The following is a 19,591-nucleotide window of genomic DNA, read 5'->3' on the forward strand; positions in this document are numbered from 1 at the left end:
CCCCACATTTTCACAGAATATTTCAGTAATATAAACGTGTTTCTCTCCTCTCACTCCAGTTTGAGCCCAGAGCACATATCAAGAGCATGATTCCATTTTCACATGTTTTACACTGATATCAGGCCATGGATATGAGCTGAGCTACTGCCAACATACAACCCTCTAACTCAGTAAACTTAGTTATTCCTCTAAAATTCCATGCTGGAAGACTAATACAGTGACCTGAAATACATATTTTAAAACATCCAAAAAGCTGTATTTCTTAAAATTTGAATGATACATTCACATCTGTTTTCCTCAAGCAGTTGAGCTTCACAGCACCTCCTTGCAGAAGTGTGGACCATGAACCCCTTATTGACACTTGTATAAGAAGCCATCACCACATCAGTAAGCAGCATTTGTCATTCATATCTTTGGCTATTGTGGAGCCTCCCCGTTCTGAGGAGGCTGCAATCTGATTTTAAAACTCCTCCCATGCTGTCAGAACCTGTGGTATTTAAATGATCCCAACATTGTAGAAAGTCTCTGTCTTTCAGGCCCGCTGCCAAAGAAGTCGTAATTCGTCTGTGCTGTTTTCAAGGTTGTTTATTCTTGCTTATCTCTAACATGTTCTGTCTGACCTGCCACAGGTCTGTCCTGCAGGGCAGCATGCGGGGCTCTGCCCCTCAGTGGGATGTTACAAACATTATATACCAGAAATTACGTGTGCTATACTTACAATAATGTGCCAATATCTGTCACCTATGTTGAACAGTGTGTTCCCAGCCTGAACCAATAGAAAAATGCCAACACTACAGTGAAACATGGAGGGCATGAAGAAGAGAAAGGACAAGGCAGTCCAATTTTTCTCCATCTTGTCCTCTTTGAACCCCTTCTCTAGAATCCTAAAATTCTACTTTTGCACTCATGCCACACTAATTATTACTCATATCAAACACTCAGAGCTTGTAATTCATCCTGTAAGATTGAAAATTCTTTTCCATGGACAGAGACTAGTGACAGTGCCTCTCGGGGCTCTGTACAGGGGGGTTCCTGACCCCCTGCCAGGGTCCCAGACCTGCCAGGGCAGCCAGAGGGATGTCCTGGGTTCCCACACCATGGGACACCTGATAAAACCCCACAGCCCTGGGTCTGCTCCCTCTCTCATCCGTACTCTCAGCTCTGGGCACTCTGGGCTCTGCTCAGGCTCCCAGGCTTCTGCCCCCCTGCTTGCCCCAGCACAGGGTCGGGGGCAGGGCAATAAAATGAACTCCCCTGCTAAACAACAGAAACTTGTCTCGTCTGCTTTCCCTGCTGCTGTTGTGGCCTCCCTGAATCTCGATCGTCACTGTAGCCACACGCTGCTATAGGCTGTTACTGTCTGATGCTTCCTTTTTTTCAGATATTTTAATAATTTTTTACAATACAATGTAAAAAAAAAAAAATACTGAGTGTTTCAGTACAAAAAAGTGTGTCTGACATATACATACACTTTTAAACAGACTACTTCAAAGAAACAATTTACTCTGGATGCCCACCATGCAGCCAAGGAAATTATTTGGTTAAGAGAGCATATTTTTTTCTTCTCCCAAGTACTCTCTTCCAAAATTATAAAGTGTATCTTTTTTTCCCAATTCTAAAAAATTTGTTTAGCTTAAGATAAGCCTTGCCCATTCAATCAAATTTTAGATAGTAGACAATTTTAGAATAGGACATAGCTTCTTCCTCCTTTAAGACATGAGGAATTGCAGATAATATGTTTACAAAATAAATGGTGTTTAGATAGAGAAAAAAGACCTTGAGAATTTCATCCCTAGGTCTCAGCTTGATCTGAATCTGGACTATATCCTCAAATTTTTAAAGATGAGCACTCACTTAAGGCAATTATAGGCGCTCAGCCAAAGTTTTAAAACTGAAATAGATGTCTTAACATTCTGAACAATAATGTTCAGTGCTTGCTTCCAAATTTCAACAATTTCAGGATCTCTAAAAAAAAAAAAAAAATCTCAGATTTTCACCCCTGAAAATCTACCTCTCCAGTCACTATCAAAATATCCAAAAAGAGTGAAGATCAAAATGGTTGTACTACCCTAAAGTTTTATTCAGGCCCACATTCCATTTCAGAAGTGACTATAAATGCTGAAGGAGGCTTAAGATTCTCCCCTAATACATTCCCAACTTCTAATTATTTTCAGCACAGGGGAATTCCTGAAGTGGACCTGATTTTGCACACTTATTGACAACCCCCACCATCATTGCATTTCTCCTTCATATGCTTGTCCAGTTTGCCCCTGAGTCCACAAAAATTTGTATTTTGTTTTTTATTATCTACAACATCCTTTTGCAAGGAGTTTCAAAGGTCAGTTACTTGCTTCATGAGCAACTCTTCTGTTTTGAGCATGACTCCTTCCAGCTTTCTATGATGCCTGCTAATCTTTTGCTGGACAGCAAATTATCAATCCAGCCTATCTTTCCTTGCCAATCTTGATTCTGTAGTACCATAGTCTCATAATATATCCCTTTCTCTTTTCCAGGGTGAAACTTCAACTAATCTTTGAATGATCTTTCCATGAAAATACTGGGTATTTGAAAAAATATCATCTGTAAAAACTCATCATATTAATTTATTTTTTTCTAAAAATTTAAGCATTCGGATCAAACAAGCATGCAGGGGAGGACTGTGCTGAAACTTCAATTCCTATTTAGCACAGAATTTGGAAGCCTGAGCTAGGATGCAGCTTTTTGTTACACTAAATTTTTTGGGAATAGCTATGTGCCTCAGAAAGACATAATTTTAAGTGAGGGGCAACCTAAAGCCCCAGATAACTGGGGATATTGCTACAAAGGATATACTTGAAACCTCCCAAAAATTAATTTCAAACTATCACTTCTGGATGCACGGGATACACAGTTCTGATTCCTCCCCTCAAATCAAGTTCACAGAAACTTTATTTTAAAGACACAGGCCGGCCATACTTGGTCAGCAGCAATAAAGCAGTAATGGTGCCACCATACTATTTGTACTTCCCCTCCCTAGAACCAAAGACATAAGAGAATAAAGAGCCACTTGGATTCTGATCCTAGTTTAAAAAATTCTTTCTGTGTTTCATGCTGAATAGACATTGTGGACTGGGTGTCCCTGAATGAGGCTTAAGAGGAATAACAAAAGCTGTTGCTAGCCTTAAACAAATGCTGCTGTCCGTTTTGCTGGCTTAGAAAGTTATAACAAGGAAAAACCTCAGGTTTCAAACCCTCAAAAAATGAATTGGAACCCAAGATTTCCATTAAGAACTTATTAAACAAGATTCTGGATGGGTATCTTTATCAACATCTTAAAACACATCACAACTGAACTTGTTAGGGGACAAGCAGCATAACTTGTGCATTCCTATGCTAGCTCTGATTGGAGTAGAGCTAATTTTATTTATAGTAGTAGTAAAGTGTTCAGCTGTGTTTTGGATTTGTGCTTTAAACAGTGTTGATGTTTTCATTATTGATGGACAGTGCTTGCACACAGCCAAGGGCTTTTCTGTTCCTCACCCCGCTCCATCAGAGCAGAGATTGGGGCTGCTCAAGGAGCTGAGGGGACACTGCTAGGACAGCTGAGCCCAGCTGACCAAAGGGACATTCCATACCATATGGGGTCATGCTCAGTAAATAAAGCTCAGGGAAGCAGAAGAAAGGGGGAAACATCACTTTGATAGCATTTGTCTTTCCAAGCAACCATTACACCTAATGGAGTCCTGCTTTGCTGGAGACAGCTGAACACCTGCTGGCCCATGGCAAGCTGTGAATGGATTCCTGGATTTGCTTTCCTTGCGTGTGCAGACCTTGCTTTGTCGATTATTATCTCAACCCATGAGCTTTCTTATTTTTACTCTTCTGATTCTTTCCCCAGCATGACTGAGGAAGGAGTGAGCGAGTGGTTATTGGGGCTTAGCTGCCAGGTAGGGTTAAACCACCACCATTCTAAACACTAAACTCTTACAGCAGAAAGTTAAACTCTAGGCAGGTTTATCAGTGCTTCATTTTCATTAATGCCAGGAAAAAACTCTTTTAACACTGCCCTTTGTGATTAGTGGTGTTAATGACACACAAAGTACATAAAATTACTATTCTCTAGCCTACATAAGCAAAATGAGGGGCATTAAAGAAGGATTCAGTATTAACTCTGAATTTCATTCCTTTTATTAGAGCAAGCCAAAAGGACACAGGGTTTGTATGTTTTTCTGTATTCATCACAGTTCAATTTGATTAATGACTACGTAATATTTTAGAGTACATTAATAACATTGGAGATGAAAGTGCATTTTTAAAATATTTGTACTCCTCCCAGTATAAAGAGGATTTCAGTGCATTTAGATAATTAACATGAAAACTGTGGCCTTATTTTTATTTTGATCTTTGCATAAATATTCTCCAATTAATTTTTAAAAGTTTCTTATCTAGCCCACATGTAGGGACTGCAATGAGTTTCTCATAACTTTACCAGTACAGCTAGTTAGAATTTCACCACTCGACTATGTGCATACAAGAAATAGCAGCAAGTTTATTATCAAATGACAGCAGTTATATAAGCAAGACATTAAGTATTGAAAATATTTATTTCATAGATTGAAAGGCTAGAAGTTTTTTTTTTTTTCCAAACACCTAATAAACAGAGGCAAAGAACACCAAGTAATCTACAAATGTTACTGGTAATAAAAATACTGCTGAGTATCCTTTTAAAATACAACCAAAGAAGCACAAATCCAGGAAATGTGCCATAGAATGACATCTGGTAAAAATTAAAGAACTTCAAATATTTATGTAAAATAAAAAATTAAATGTAAAATAAGTGAAATAGAAGTCTTTCCAATAGAAGAAGGCTCTATGATATAATTTTTTTTAAAACTTACAATGCCTTGTAAACTGCCCCAGAATAACAGAAGGAACCAGTTCCATGAGGAATTTTGCTTTGTACATAAAAGAATCTATAAATTCCAGTGTGAAAAAAACCTCTAAGTGAAGAGGGCTGTACTTGAGAATGGAAGCCCCGAGCATAAAAAGACACATGTCAAAAAATGAAAGTCAAAACTAAGATACTAAGGGTGCAACACATAAAAAGTATAAAAAAAGCAATAATATGTAACAAAACAGAATAATAATAAATTTTATGCAACCCAGAAACAAATCAGATATGTATATGGCAAAGATTAAAAATATAGTTTCTCAGAACTATAGGAAATTCGTTCTTGAAACAGCACATAATCAAAAGAAAACTATTTTGAGAAATGAATGTCACCTTGCAAGATATGAGACAGCCTTAAATCAATGAGCTCAGCTTGATAAACTGGACACCATTATTAAAACAGAGTTGAGACATATTTTTAGACTGCAACAGCAATAAGCAGAAAGAAGTCAAGGATTAAGGATATCTAAACTAATATGTAAAGTGGTCTTAAAATAAAGAGGTTAAACACATGTAACAAGATGTAAGATATATAAAAAATGTCACAACACTAACCTTTGGACAGAGGCCTTCAATAGAATGTATCTTAGTCAAAATTTCGCATTTGCATTCCTTCCTAAACCAAGAATATTTCCATTGATAAATGCACATATGTGGGAGGGGAGGAGATAAACGAGGAAGGTAATTTGCAAACCAGTGGACTGAAATGAAAGTATTTGAGATGCTACTTGAGCAGGGAATTGTCATAATCTGAAAAGGCAGCTTTCAGGAAATGAGGGAAATTATCGTGGGCTGTAATAGCAAAGAGGCAAAAAGGGAAAAAGTAGATAGCAAAGGTAACTCAAAAAATACGAAGTTAAAAATATAAAAACAAATTAAAAGAGCCTCCTTAAATATATCAAAAGCAAGAAACTTTTAAGAGCAATTATGTCTTCTGGGAACTTCAGAGAACAGAGACAGCAATTAAGAAGAAGGACATTGTTAGGAGCACAGAAGATTTATTTGCATCAGTCTTCACAATAGAGAATGTTAGGGAATATCTACTCTTGGGTAATAAAAATCAGGTACTATCAGATGAAGAGGTGCTGGAACAAATCAATCATTTGAAAAGCAGGAAGCCACCAAGACTGAAAATCCTGAACAAGTAGTTGAGCTATGAATCTCTAATTGAAAAACAACTCCTTTACTGGAAGGTTAGAGAATAGCAAATGTTTCACGTACATCATAAAAGGAGTTTACAATTATTCAGGAAATCAAAGATTCATCAATCTTACATTCTGTACCTAACAAAATAAAAATAACAAAAAAAAAAAAGACTCACAAGACCATGAGATGATAGATCTGTGCAGAGGATGATGATACCTCACTCATCTGCTAGAATGTCTTCCACACATCAGTGAATTACTGAAGTAGTCAATGGAGAACCAACAGACATCATTTATTTAAACTTGCTTGACAAAGTTTCTCACGGGATACTGATAAAAAGCATAGACATGGACAGAAAACTGAAGATCTCTGTTAAGTGTAGCAGCTCTGAGAAGAAGCAAAGTATTAAAATTTATCAAGAAGAGATGATAAAATAAAAAAATGTTATAAAAATCAGAGCTGCATCCTGGTCTGAACTGCTGTGTGCAGTGCTGATTTCTACATCTTAGAAAGATATCAGAAAACTATGAAGTGTTTAAGAGAAAAGGGACAAGAATTATAGAAGCAGGGTTTTGTGGAAACAGAGTGAAATACCTTAAAAGAATATTAAATAGAGGCATGGCAAAATATGACATAACTGCTAGAAGTAAGCCAGAATCTCACTTCTCCCTGCATTGATACAAGAATATGGTGACATATGAGTATGTTGAATTAGCAAATCTAACAGAACATCAGTTTTCACTTAGTATTTATGCTGTGGGACTCATCATTTGACAATGTTGAGATAGAAAAAAATTGAAGATTGGAAACAATTAGGTGCTTATATAGAAAACAAGAATGCTAGGAGTTAAACTAGCTAAATGAGTATTGTAGGGGAACTTGAAATTATTTGGAGCCTTAAAAAGAGCTCTGCATACTGGACTCTAGGTGAGATTTTTTTGAAGTCGGATTGTCAAAAACAGTCATGTTCTGGGGTTTCTGCACCTTCTTCAGGAACCTTAAAGAGCCACCATCTGTGGCAGAATGCTGTACAGGCCTTACATTTGATTCAGACTCCTTCTGCCCACGCTCTTAGTGTCACCTATTGCATGAATTCAATATTAATTATTTATTAATCCAATAAATTCAATAACCGGCCCAGTTATTTAATTTACTGGACTGAATAACAACATCAAAATAGTTAAAGCTAGTAGCAGAATTTAAAATTACTTGTGAAAACCTTTGCTGAAGAAGCCATACAAAGAATGAAAACAAACAAGAAATAAATCACTGACTTTTTCAACTTGAAAAATGTCAACCAACCAAAGGTTTGATTGAATTTGGCAGGAGACAATATTGATGAAAAATCAACTTCCCAAAAGTAAATTAGTATTTTTGCCAAAATTTTAAAATTTAAAAATAGAACATTTAATTCACTCATGCCTCCAGTTATGCTATATATTCTTGAGCACCATCTACTGGTGCTGCATTATTAATTAACTATTTATGAATATATGAATCACTTCTCTAATAAAATTAATTAGAATCATATAATCTTTCCAAGTATATTTAAAATTGAGAAGGCAGAACATGGTCTATTATTTATTAAATTAATCTTTCCTCTTAATAACATAGAGAAAACTAATACTGGTGAAATTCACTTAGAATCTGAAATTAATAGAGAAATGCATTAAATTCTTAATGGTTTGTAACATCCTGGACCAGAAAACAAGTGCAAGTCCATGATTTTTTTTTCCAATTTACATTTGTTCTCAATCTGTTGGAACTACAAAATAATTTTTTTCTCTTCTTATTTAGGTATTTAGTAAATTTTATAATACCTGTAATATGGCCAGCATCTTCCATTTTATTTCTTTGCTTCATATCAAATTACATGACATTTCTCTTGAATTGGTCACAGCAGCTTTGGATTTAACATTTTTCCTGACTTGGAGCTGGGAAATATAGCTTGGTGCTCTGCAGAAGAATACGTAATGCAGAGTAGAAAGTCTATTCTTGCCAAAGGGGATTTTGAAGGGCCTTGCATATCTGCGAAAAGTGGGATGTGGGAAACAGACCAGTGGCACTTCTACATAAGCCAAGAGGCTCAGTGTAACTATCCCTCAACTCTTACCATAAGAACAGTTTCCTTTCTCGTGTACATAGAAGGACATGTCTAGATGTAATTCTGGAGTCAGTTAAACACTATGATTATGATTATGATGACAATAACAATAATGAATAAAGTCCTTGTTGAAAACAGTTTTAAGATTTTTTTTTTATTATTAAATGTGTGCCTTCAGTACTGGAGATAGACTGTCTTACTTGCTCAAAGGAGTGACACTGCAGGCTGCAACAGAGACCTTTACCTGAAAAGAGTCCCTGTAAGAGTCACTGGTGGTTTAATAAGAGAACAGCCCATGCTCCAAAGCCACTTGCTTTAAACTGTGGTCTTCCTTTCCAAATCTGCACCAAAACTGTCAGTGATAATTCCAATTGTATTGATTTTTGTGCTATGTTCACTAAAATCTGGGCTGAAATAATCTAGTTGCTGTCACCAAGATACTGAAGACCTCAAAGTGCTTCTGCAGATCTGGGGGAAAAAAACTCAACTAAATAAGCCCTTTAATTTATTCCATCCAACATATTAAATTGGATAGGCCTCATTTTTCTCATTAATACAGACAGTACTTTAAAACATTACTTTCCTCCCTCTTTCCTCGTTTGGATCAAGCCCAACTTTGCAGTAACAATTGGATTGAGTCTAGAAAGTAGCACTATAAATTTAGCATTCACTATGTTGTGCCTATCCCTACAACACTACTACTGAGCAACATAACACTTCTTTCAGTGCCTTGATACTTTCTTTGTAGTACAGATGGCACCACGTGCACCATGCAGGGCTGACAGCCCTCCCATGAAACACTGTGGGATTGCATTAATGCATTATACCTGGGTTTTAACAGAGGTACTCAAACAAGATTGATCTACTCAATATTTCCAAATTACGTGCATAGGTTCACTTTGCATCTGCCCTTCAGGCTGTAGCTTAGGAATAAATGTGCACACAAAATAGGACCATTCCAAACACCAGTGATCTGCATGCCCAAATTAAACAAACATCTTGTCACATTTCTACCTATTTATATTTTGCAGACTTAAACATATCCTGATTCTCACTTTTAGCCTATCAAAATAACATATATAAATACAAAATAACATTTTTTCTTTTCTCTCGAATGCTGCATGACACCTGGCAAACAATTTTTTTTTCTCAAATTGGCCTCAATTCCAGTAGAAAAACACCTGCAAGTGGATTGTAGATATTTGTTTACTCAGAAAAATGGTATAGCTTATTTTAGTTCCAGTCATTTAAACCTTATTCATTCAAGGCTAATTGCACAAATCTTGTAAATATATTTTCAGAGTGTTCTGTGCTTTCCTCCCATCCCAGCCTGTCCCATCGCTTCCCACCCCTCTACCCCTCAGCTGCCATAGTTAACCTAAGTATGACTTGTGCAACGTCCACACTTTCCTTCATTTTGTGGACAAGAGGTTAAGGAGCCTTCCATCCCAGACTCCTCTCCAGCATTGCCATGTCTTCATAAAACTGAAAAGTTCAAGTTAATCACTGGATTGGAATACCTAGGAGATGTCTAAAGACAACTACTTACCATACATTGCGTATTCATTATTTTTTAATTTCCACTCACAATTAAAGGACCTACAACTTGCCAGTGCCATAGAAAACACATAAGAGAGTCCATTCAAGTTGTTTTCTTTTGTGACTTACCTTACAGTTCTAAAGGAGATGAAAAAAGTATTCAAATATTGCTTTGTATGTACACCTTTGTTTTGTTCTGCTCATATCACCCTGTCAATGAACAGAAGTTCCCTTTAAGTACTTTAAGCAACATGATGATCACCCACAGGTAGTATGTAACGTCATGAAATTTGAGAGACTTATGATTACCTCTGAGCTAGTAACAGTTCAGTTTTCATTGCATTGCATTTGCTGGGCATAGACCATGAACATCACTCACATTTTCCTTGCTTTGGGTAGATACTTTTTGTTTTATTTTGACAACAGGGATATAACATATTTATGAGTGTAAAAGCTAGCAGGGATGTGGTTTACAGCTTATACCTATGGAAAATATAGTAAAGAGCTATAACCGTGTTTTGGTTTACTTTGGCCCAAAGTGGTTTGTGACCAGTAATACCTCCGATCACAATTTGTGCAGCATTTAATTGTAATCATAAAAGCTCTGTGTTACTGGAATTCAAACCTTGAAGGGGCTAGAACAGGACTGCAGGGGAGAAAACTGGTTGCTTTAAGGATTGATTGGTTTGGATGTTGTCCAGAAATTTAAACTTTTATTTCATCGGGGTGGGAGGTCGTGTCTGAAACCACAAAGTCACAATTCATATGAACTTTGAAGGCTTGGAGTGGGTGTATTGCCCCACAAACTCGGAAGGGCCTTGTGCTCTCTGCAGAATGGCAGCAGCGGGAGCACACGACATCCAGGCTGAGAGCTGCTGACTGACAGCAGCATTTATTAAAATGTCATCTCCTAATTTTCACGCCGGATATCTGTTGTCGTGCAGACTGCCCCAATATCTCACACCAGCGGGAAGAACCAGAGGACAACCCAATTCGACCTGGGGAGCAGGAGGGATACAGCGGGAGGGGAGGGCTAAGAAAAGCATACTCAACCATAACCAGATGTACCAAAATTTAAAACAAAAACAAACGAAAAAGGGGAGCGCCCTGCTTATGGCAAAGCTTTTTTTCATGAACCTCCCCCATCTGACCCCACCCGCCGCCGACGGTGCCACTTCAGCCGCTGTCGCCTCGCAAACTCCGCTCTCAGCCGGGGCAGCGTCGCTCCCGCACTGGGCACCGCGCCGGCGAGCCCCGCCGGCTCTGCATCCCTCATCCATCCCTCCCCGCGCGAAGAGGGCGGCCGGCGGCAGCCGAGGGAATGGATGCGGCTGCGATCGGGCACTGCCTTATCTCTGGCGGGGAACAAACACGGCGTTAATTGCAGCCGCGTTGAGAAAATTGCTATTGTTTCTAGTCAGAGGCGGGCGGCAGTTTGAGAAGGTTTATCCCGGGAGCCCTGTATCAGTTAATCTGCATCGCGGGGCCGAGCCGACAGCTCCCGGGGCTGCGGCGAGGGGGAGGTTGTGCTTTGGAAGAAAAAACAAGAGGAAGGAGATCAAGTGCAGCTTCCCGCCCCGGCGCCCCCGTTTCCCTCGCTGCCCGCCCGCGGGTTTTTCCTACGCCGGGGCGCAGCGGTCCCCGCGCCGGGAGCGGCGGCCAGGGAGACCTGCGGGAGCAGCGAGCGGCGCTCCCGGGCCGCGCCTGGCGCGGCTCTCGGGGCCGGGGGGCGCCGCGGGCGCGCGCACGCAGGCGCGCCCCCCCCACCCCATTCCCCCAGCGGGCGGCCGGGGGCGCGCACGGGCGCGCGCTCACGGCGCGGCTCCCACGGAGGCGGGCGGGCTCCGCGCGCGCGCGCACGGCCGGGCAGAGCCGCACGCAGCGGCACAGACGCGCTCCCGCTCCCGCTCCCGGTGCCGCCGCCGCCGCCGCCGCCGCCGTGCTCCCTGCGCGCCCGGCGCTCACTCCGCTCCCCGACATCGGCAGCCGAGGACCCCCCGCCGCTGTCCGGCCATTAGTGCCTGGGGGGAGGAGGAGGAGGAGGGAAGGAGGAATAAGTCTATTAGTAATAACAACAACAACAACAACAACAAAACCCACCAACAAATCCGCACTAGCGCCTTAGTCCTTCTCTCAGACCGTCGACTGCCTGGCATTGCCGTGCATCGGGCTGCTGTGCTGAGACTTTGTTTCAAGTAAAAAAAAAAAAAAAAAGAAAAAAAAAAGAACAAAAAACAACAAAAAACCAAACAAAAAAAACCTTCGCTTCCTCAGCCACTTCCATTTTTTTTCCCCTGCAGTCTCGCTGGTTTGAGGTGGTTGTTTTTTGGGTTTTTTTGTTTTTTTTTTTTCTTTTTTCTTTCCCTTCATGTGGTTGGATTTGGTGGATCCGGAGCTAAAGCTGATTTTTTTTTCCTCAGTGGGCTGTGCGTGTGGCGTGCGGGGATTTTCTCGCTGCGTTTTTTATCTTCTGCTGCTTTTTTAAATCTTGGTTTTCAACCTGAGCCGGGAAAAATGGGAAACGGTGCTTCCGTCAGAAGGGGAATCTCTCCATCACTGTTGTTGGGACGTGTGCCTGTGGTGCTAGTGTTTTAGAGAAATAGCCTGACAGCTTTCGGAGTGGAAGGTAAGGGTGCCCGGGGCATTTCCATTTCCCATTTCCAGGGATTACGACTGGAGATCTTTCAGCTTGGGATTCCGGGGAGGAGGCGGCGGAGGAGGGGGACAGGCTGTTGCTGAAGGATAGAGAGAGAGACAGCACATACGAAATGATCTCCGCATTTACTTCAGCGCTGCAGTTTAAAAGTTAGAGAAGTCCGTTTTGCGACGGGTCTGCTTCCCTGAGAGTAATTTCCAGCGAGACCGAGAAAACCTGAGGTTTGTGCACGATTGGGGTAATTTGTATGGGGGGTGGGGGGAATTGTTAGGTTAATAGGAAGTTAAAATAAGATAAGTCAGTGGGTCTTCTGTTGGGAGAAAAAAAAAATAAATGGAGTGATGGCGCCGTCTATGTTCGGCTAAACTACAGTGTCACCTAGAAAATCGGTTCGGGGAATATCCAAACTAAATGCCCGTTTCTTTTCAGCAGAAGAGAATTCTCCCCCTTCCCAAACAGTTAAAGGATGGCCTCTGTGGCCATCCTTTAACTCCCACCTCAATGGAAAAGAAAGATCTTTTTAATCTGTGTGTCTTAATCCTTCCAGCGAGCACCTATCAATGCTGCAAACTAACTGAACGCTGCCGGCACACTCAGTTCGTGTGTGTGTGCATGTGTGCGTGTGTAATGCACACAGGGAGAGAGAGATTAAGACAGTGTTCCGTTTCAGTAGCCGTGCATGAACAAATGCACAACTAAAATGAGGGCTTTACATTTCTTCATAGAAAACAGCCTAGCACTGCAGAGGTCTTTATTTTTCTAGTGCAGATATTACATAGGATGGAAAAAGTCAGAGGCTTTTTTCCTTTTAAAACAGAAAAGCAAATAAGCTCCCTTTCTACTTTCCAGATTATAAAATTAATCCTTTTTCATGGGTGGAATTCTTAATTTAGACACTTATTGTCACATTGGCTTTCAACGCCTACACCATCCTGAATAACACTGCGCAGAACTGCATTGCCTGCAAAGTGCTTCAGCAAAGGGGAAATTGTTTCCAGAATTCCCAATAAGTTTCTCTTTTTTAAAACCTTAAATGCTGTACCAGCCCTGTTTGAAGAAGGAGAACCATGTTGTTCATTGAGATGGATGCTCAGAAAGGAGAAAATCTGACCATGTGGATAGACCAGCAGCAGCTCTTCTTTTTTTTTTTTTTTTTTTTTTTTTTTTAAACCTCTGCTATAAAGAGGGTTAGAGTTGGTGCTGCTTTTTGCCTATTTCAGGATTCAGAGTTTGCATTATAATCTAGGAGATACGAAAATCTCTTCAAGGGAGCTTAATCCGGTGACTTGCTGTGTGTTATGCAATGGGAAACAGAAGATGCCTTGCTGTTTGGTGAGGAGATGAAAAGCTAGGCAAAGACACACATCAAAACTCAGAAACGGTGCCTTTGTGTATGTGTGCCTCTGCTTCCAGAGCAACAGTGGAAGAGACTGCAATCTAGAGAGTTTTGAAATTAGGTTGGTATCACTTCTTTCTGCTTACATTTAAGAGCAGAGAGTGAAAAACTACTCATTTGTAAGAGATAAGCAACTTTTCAAAGGTTAATGCTGAAAACCTTCAACCTAAAATTTTTGGGATATCATTATGGAGGTAAATGTAACTCAGGTTCACTCTATGAACCCAGGCCACTGTTAAAAGAAACAGAGCATGTGGAGACTCTGAGGGTTGGCAGGTGCAGTAAAACAGCTTTATTTGGACATACTAGCAGAGAAAATGTAATGTTTTCTTTCATTGTTCAAGTGCAGGGCTGCAAAACACAGGACCTAATCAGACAGTGCAAGTAATTCGTAATCAGAGGGCAAATGCAGTCCAATAGGTGCAGAGATCCTGCTGTAGCACAGCCAGTACATAGAGCTACTGATTGTAATACTAATACTGAGATCCATTTTTTTATATCCTTAGAGGCTAAAGCACATTGAAATTCTTATCTTAAAAAGCTGGCATTTAGTGGTTGTGTCAGATTAGCAGTAGTTATATCCATCTGTCTTTGTTTCTTTCTTCAATACTGTCAAAAGTGTATTATGACATTAATCTCGGTATTTGCTGCCTTTTTAGAGACCTCAATATACCAGGCAGCCAGGGTGAAGACATGTAGGCATATGGGAGATAATGTTCTATCTGTAACAAATAGTAATTTGAGCATTTTTAAATTATAGCTGTAATAATTCAGTTACTTCTCAGACTTAAGAGAAAATAATATATAACAAATTCTACCAGATTTCTTGTTCGATTCTGGTGAAATTCTGCATGTGCATATCTTATATGCACGTACATAACTATAGCAGATTAATGATTTGCTTTTCAAATAAATAAATAAATAAATAAATAAATCTTCTCTTGATCTGTCAGGTAAGACATCTAGGTTTTTACTTAAGTTGAGCAGTTCTAGTCCACGCCATGATGATTAAATCCTAGGGAGGAGAGGACATTCCTATTAATAATCTAATAGATGTTGAGTTTTAATTTGTCTGTGGAAGACGTGTCCGTGGCGATGGCCACGTGATGGCGCTGTGCACACAGCAGCAACCCCGGCCCTTGCGTTATAAAATAAAAATTACCTGCCCTTCTTTCTGAAAGGGGCTCTAACTGCAAGCTTGAAAACAGCTGGCTCGAATATTGGAAGGAGTTTGGTGTTCTATGCCTGAAGAATTCTACTTGCATTCTTATTTCATTTCATCTCCTGCAGGCCAAATGACATAGGATGAAGGCTGTTCGTAATTTGCTGATTTATATATTTTCCACCTATCTACTGGTTATGTTTGGATTTAATGCTGCCCAAGACTTCTGGTGTTCCACGTTGGTGAAGGGGGTCATTTATGGATCGTATTCTGTAAGTGAAATGTTTCCTAAAAACTTCACAAACTGCACTTGGACGCTGGAAAATCCAGATCCAACCAAATATAGTATTTACCTGAAATTTTCCAAAAAGGACTTCAGCTGCTCCAACTTTTCCCTCTTGGCTTATCAGTTTGATCATTTTTCTCATGAAAAAATAAAGGATCTTTTAAAAAATAATCATTCTATAATGCAGCTCTGCAACTCCAAGAATGCTTTTGTATTTCTGCAGTATGATAAGAATTTTATTCAGATACGTCGCGTCTATCCTATCAACTTCCCAGGATTACACAAAAAAGAAGAAGACCAAAAATCCTTCTTTGAATTTTTGGTGTTGAACAAGGTGAGCCCTAGCCAGTTTGGGTGCCATGTGTTATGCACTTGGTTGGAGAGCTGCTTGAAATCTGAAAATGGGAGAACCGAGTCCTGTGGGATCATGTATACAAAATGCACCTGCCCTCAGCATTTGGGAGAATGGGGAATAGATGACCAGTCCCTGGTGTTGCTCAATAATGTGGTGCTGCCCCTCAACGAGCAGACAGAAGGCTGCCTGACCCAGGAGCTGCAAACCACCCAGGTCTGCAATCTCACCAGAGAAGCCAAGAGGCCGCCAAAAGAAGGTAGGTGCTTCTTGGAGGGGGGGCTGAATGCCATGCCAATGTGTAAGTCCTGCTGCCAGCTCTCCTTAATACTCACATCCGTTTCAGTTGCTCTCCACTCTGGCTCTCCTCTAGATGAGGCGAAAGGGCTGGAGAAGATGCACACTCCCTTAAAGGCTGCATTTTCATTTCTAAACCAGCCTAACCTACAGCAAATAGTTCTGCTGAGTACTGTTGAAACTCCTCACAAGTGGGATCCATCTGTTTTAAGGCCTCACTTACAGTAATGCCCACAGGTGGTGAGCCAGAAATCACTCTCCCCCTCACCATCTCTTTACAGCAACCACTCAACTGCAAAACCTTGGCCTTCTTGATATGATCTCTTGACTTTGCAAGGAATATATTTCCAAAGGCATGCAGGCATCCTAACCAAAAGACCAAGAGATTTACCATGTTCAGGATACCTGGTCCCTGGGCCAGACCTCAGCAACCTACAAATTAAGCAAGAGCAAATGCAATTCCTAAGGGTGAAGCCTCTGCCTGAGATGCTTGGAGAGGCAAGGCATTGCACATGCCTTGAGGCAGGACATGCTGGTTTAACCTCCTGGGAGCTTTGGGAAGGGGCCAGTGGCTGCTCCTGCACCCATTCCCCAGGCAGTCCCAGCTCCTGGAGATGAAGGCTCAGAATCTCATTGCAGAATGAGCGTGGAGGGGGTTGATGTGTCATTCCCAGCAGTTGCTTCAGTCCCAGCTGCTGCTTCATACCCCTGCTGGAAAAAGGAGAGGGGGCTGTTGTGGAAAGGTGGGAAGTCAGGGGTCTAGCTGTTAGCATGGCAGCCTTCCACCTAGTCCCTCTGCTACATACATAAACCAGGATGGTTTAGCCTGACAATTTGGGGAGGTTGGGGCAGGAGGGTGATTTTTAGATGGACTTTGATGGGCTGTGATGCAGGGAAAGCACGGGTTGAGCATAGATGGGGGCTCTGGACACAGGCTCTTGGCGAGGGGGTCCTTCAGAGCTGCCATGAGGGAATGGGGGGAGGGTAAGGATAAATCATCGAGTCTGGGGTATTGCATTTTAATGCAGGAAATGTTCCCTCTCTCGTTGTTTTTTGCATAGCCACAAAGCTCTCAGTCTGTGGCGAAGCAGTGCCAAGCTCCCAGCCCCCCTAATAGAAGTTGCTTTGTGAAGGAATGTAACATTGACACGTTGTTAGGAGACGATTTTCTTTAAGGGCAGCCAAGCCCCAGTGCTGTGGGAGAAGAAAAGCTGAACCTGCTCCAGCTGCCGCGGTGCCAGCGGCCAAGGGCAGGGCCGGGGGAGGGGAAGGCTGGCGAGCGGGACACTTGGAGCGTCCGGTGGCTCCGCGCTCCCCCGCCAGCCGGCAGCAGCCCGGGAGCAGCGCGGTTCTGACGGACGGCGAGGCCCGGCTGCCGCCAAAACCCCCTAGAGAAGCTCGTTCAGTGGCAGGGATGGTATTTAACATCCTTTAGAGCTGAGTAGCGCCCAGGCAGGCGGAGGCAGCCCGGGCCGCAGCAGGCGGAGCCCCGGGCGCTGCGCGGGTGCGGGGGGCTCGCACCGCCCGTCCGCGGCCGCTGCGCTGGGCGGGAGGCGCCGCTTCGCCCCTCCGGCCTCCGCCTGCGGGCCTTGGGAACCGCGGCAGCCGCGGCCCCGGGGGAGAGCACCCACTCCGCGGGCCGGAACGCGCGGGATGCGCGGCCGCGGTGGCTCGACCCTGCGGAGGGGCGGCCCGTCCTGCCGGGGCGGAGCGGCGCGCCCGTCCTGCCTCCCGGCCGCTGGATCCCGTCCCTGGCTTCGGCTGCCTCGGGGGGCTGGGGGCGAGGCAGCGCCCGCACATCGGCTGCGCCGGCCGCCGGGGGCCCTCACGTCTTTCCCCAAAATACACCCAATTCCAAGCGGATAAGTGTATCCAGGCTAAAGCATCTGTTTCGGGAACATAGTTGAAAGGACGGAGGAAGCTTAGAGCAAGCATTTCTTTGGTTTTTATCTTCCCTTAAATTTTGAAACATGTTTCCAGCATATTTTGCTTCCAGTTTCAGATATATTTAAATTCTTGTCCTACTCTTGAGTTTTCCTGCATATAAGCTTGAGAAATGGCATTGTTAGAGAGGGTGGAAATTTAATTTGGTAGGTGGAAGGTTTGATTTGTTTGTTTTTCACTCTATTAAGTGGGGCTTTTTTGTATTGATGTACAATTTTTACAATATTAGAACTTCAATTAATGCACTTTGAAATTTTTCATCAGATTTTAACTCAAAGTTAAAATCAGTTTGCAAATTAAGCCTTACAGTACTTCTCAGTTAGCAGTAAGGTTTTTGGTTTTCACTCAGTGTCAAAAGTATTTTTTTCCCTTTCCTCAGATGGCTAAAAATCTGCAACGGAGGTGTGTTTAGTCTTTGTTTTTTTATAGATACAGTTCCATTCATTAAACACATTGGTCAGGTGCATCTGTTTGCAAACGCTCAAGGCCTTATTGAGGGATCAAAACGTAGAATATTCTTGCTACAAATATGAAGCAATTCATCACATCTGTCAGCAAACATTAAGTCAAGAAATACAAATTTTGTTTGCACAGACAATCTAGTTCAAGTTAGATTGGCACAGGTAGCATAAATAAGGTAGACAAAAAACTAAGAAATGGTTGTTAGGGTTCATAATGGCAACTGAAAATACAGTTTTGCTAGTGTAAGTTGAGTTTTAAGGGAAATTGAGTTTACTATTGAGAGAGTGCTCTAGATTTGGTAAGACTGTGTTTTATAAATTTGTGCATTATTTTGAGGTTTGGTACTGACATTGCCTAGAACTGACTTTTGGAAAGGAATTGCAAAGACCTGACAGCTTTCTAAGTATTATGCAAACCTTCCCATCCATCAGATTTGCTTTCATCAAGCCTGACTGTATGAAGTGTAAAATCTTTTCCCAAAACTATTTTCAGTCACATTTTAGAACCCTTATGTAAATAGAGAGCATTTAGATTAAAGCAAACTGTTTCTATTTTGAGCCTCTGAAGACTTTACAATTTTGAATATGATAACGGACTTAGGAAAATGGATAAAAGTGGATATTTTTCCTTTTTAAGTAGTGTTGCATTTTACAGAAGATGTGACAAGTATACAATGGATCATTGTGTTTCTAAATGTGCTGAAGTGTTGAACAATGAAAGGATCTAGGTCAAAAAAGTAAGAGCTGTATCTATTGCTTTTTAATAAAATGGTTTGGAAATATGTGGTTTATTCAGCATTTCTTCTGTAGGAAGATCATCTCTGGTGTCATTGATTAAAGCAATATTGAAAATCGCTACCGTTTTACTTAGACACAGTTTCCTTGTATCTAGATCCTTTTCTATGGCCTTACGTTTGAGATGCTTACCCTGGATCAAAGCACTGGCAAATAGATAATAATGAATACTTTGGTAGGCTCCTAAATTTAAGGCCTGTGGGGAATTTGTCCTCTTGATTGTCAGTGCTGTGGCTGAAGTACGTAATGAAGTTTCTGTCAATAAGACAGGGCTCAGTTCCAAGTCTAGTAGACAGGTAAAGACTTTGTATGTAGTCAATCCAAGAGAGAACCCAAAATTTTTTTTCTTATTGTGGCCATAATATTATTGTGGGGTTTTGTAATAGTTGCTTAGACAGAAATTATAGAGAATTTCCTGTTGTGTTTACTGCCAAATCTGACAGGGTTCCTCCTAAAAGAATGGAAAGAATTCTTTGATCTGTTATTACATCCAGGAGGAAAAGATAAGGGATGTTCACATTTA

General features: G+C 41.5%; 1 protein-coding gene across 25 annotated transcripts in view; it reads left to right on the forward strand.

Annotated features, from left to right (window-relative positions):
* The first annotated feature begins 12,050 nt into the window (after positions 1–12,050).
* The window catches only part of ADGRB3 (adhesion G protein-coupled receptor B3), a 442,973-nt gene continuing 435,432 nt past the window's right edge, over positions 12,051–19,591 (forward strand). For 10 of the 25 annotated variants that reach the window (XM_030269499.4, XM_072926502.1, XM_072926503.1 and 7 more), the window contains exons 1-2: positions 12,458–12,596; positions 15,062–15,830. In XM_030269499.4, coding sequence (XP_030125359.1) covers positions 15,077–15,830 — 754 coding nt within the window. In that variant the 5' untranslated portion in view covers positions 12,458–12,596; positions 15,062–15,076. Of the gene's footprint in view, positions 12,346–12,413; positions 12,597–13,516; positions 13,833–15,061; positions 15,831–19,591 lie in introns of those variants that run through there. The other 15 variants (XM_012572826.5, XM_030269520.4, XM_030269517.4 and 12 more) reach the window with 11 other exon arrangements.

Source organism: Taeniopygia guttata, chromosome 3 (genome assembly GCF_048771995.1).
Source record: "Taeniopygia guttata chromosome 3, bTaeGut7.mat, whole genome shotgun sequence".
Taxonomy (NCBI): domain Eukaryota; kingdom Metazoa; phylum Chordata; class Aves; order Passeriformes; family Estrildidae; genus Taeniopygia; species Taeniopygia guttata.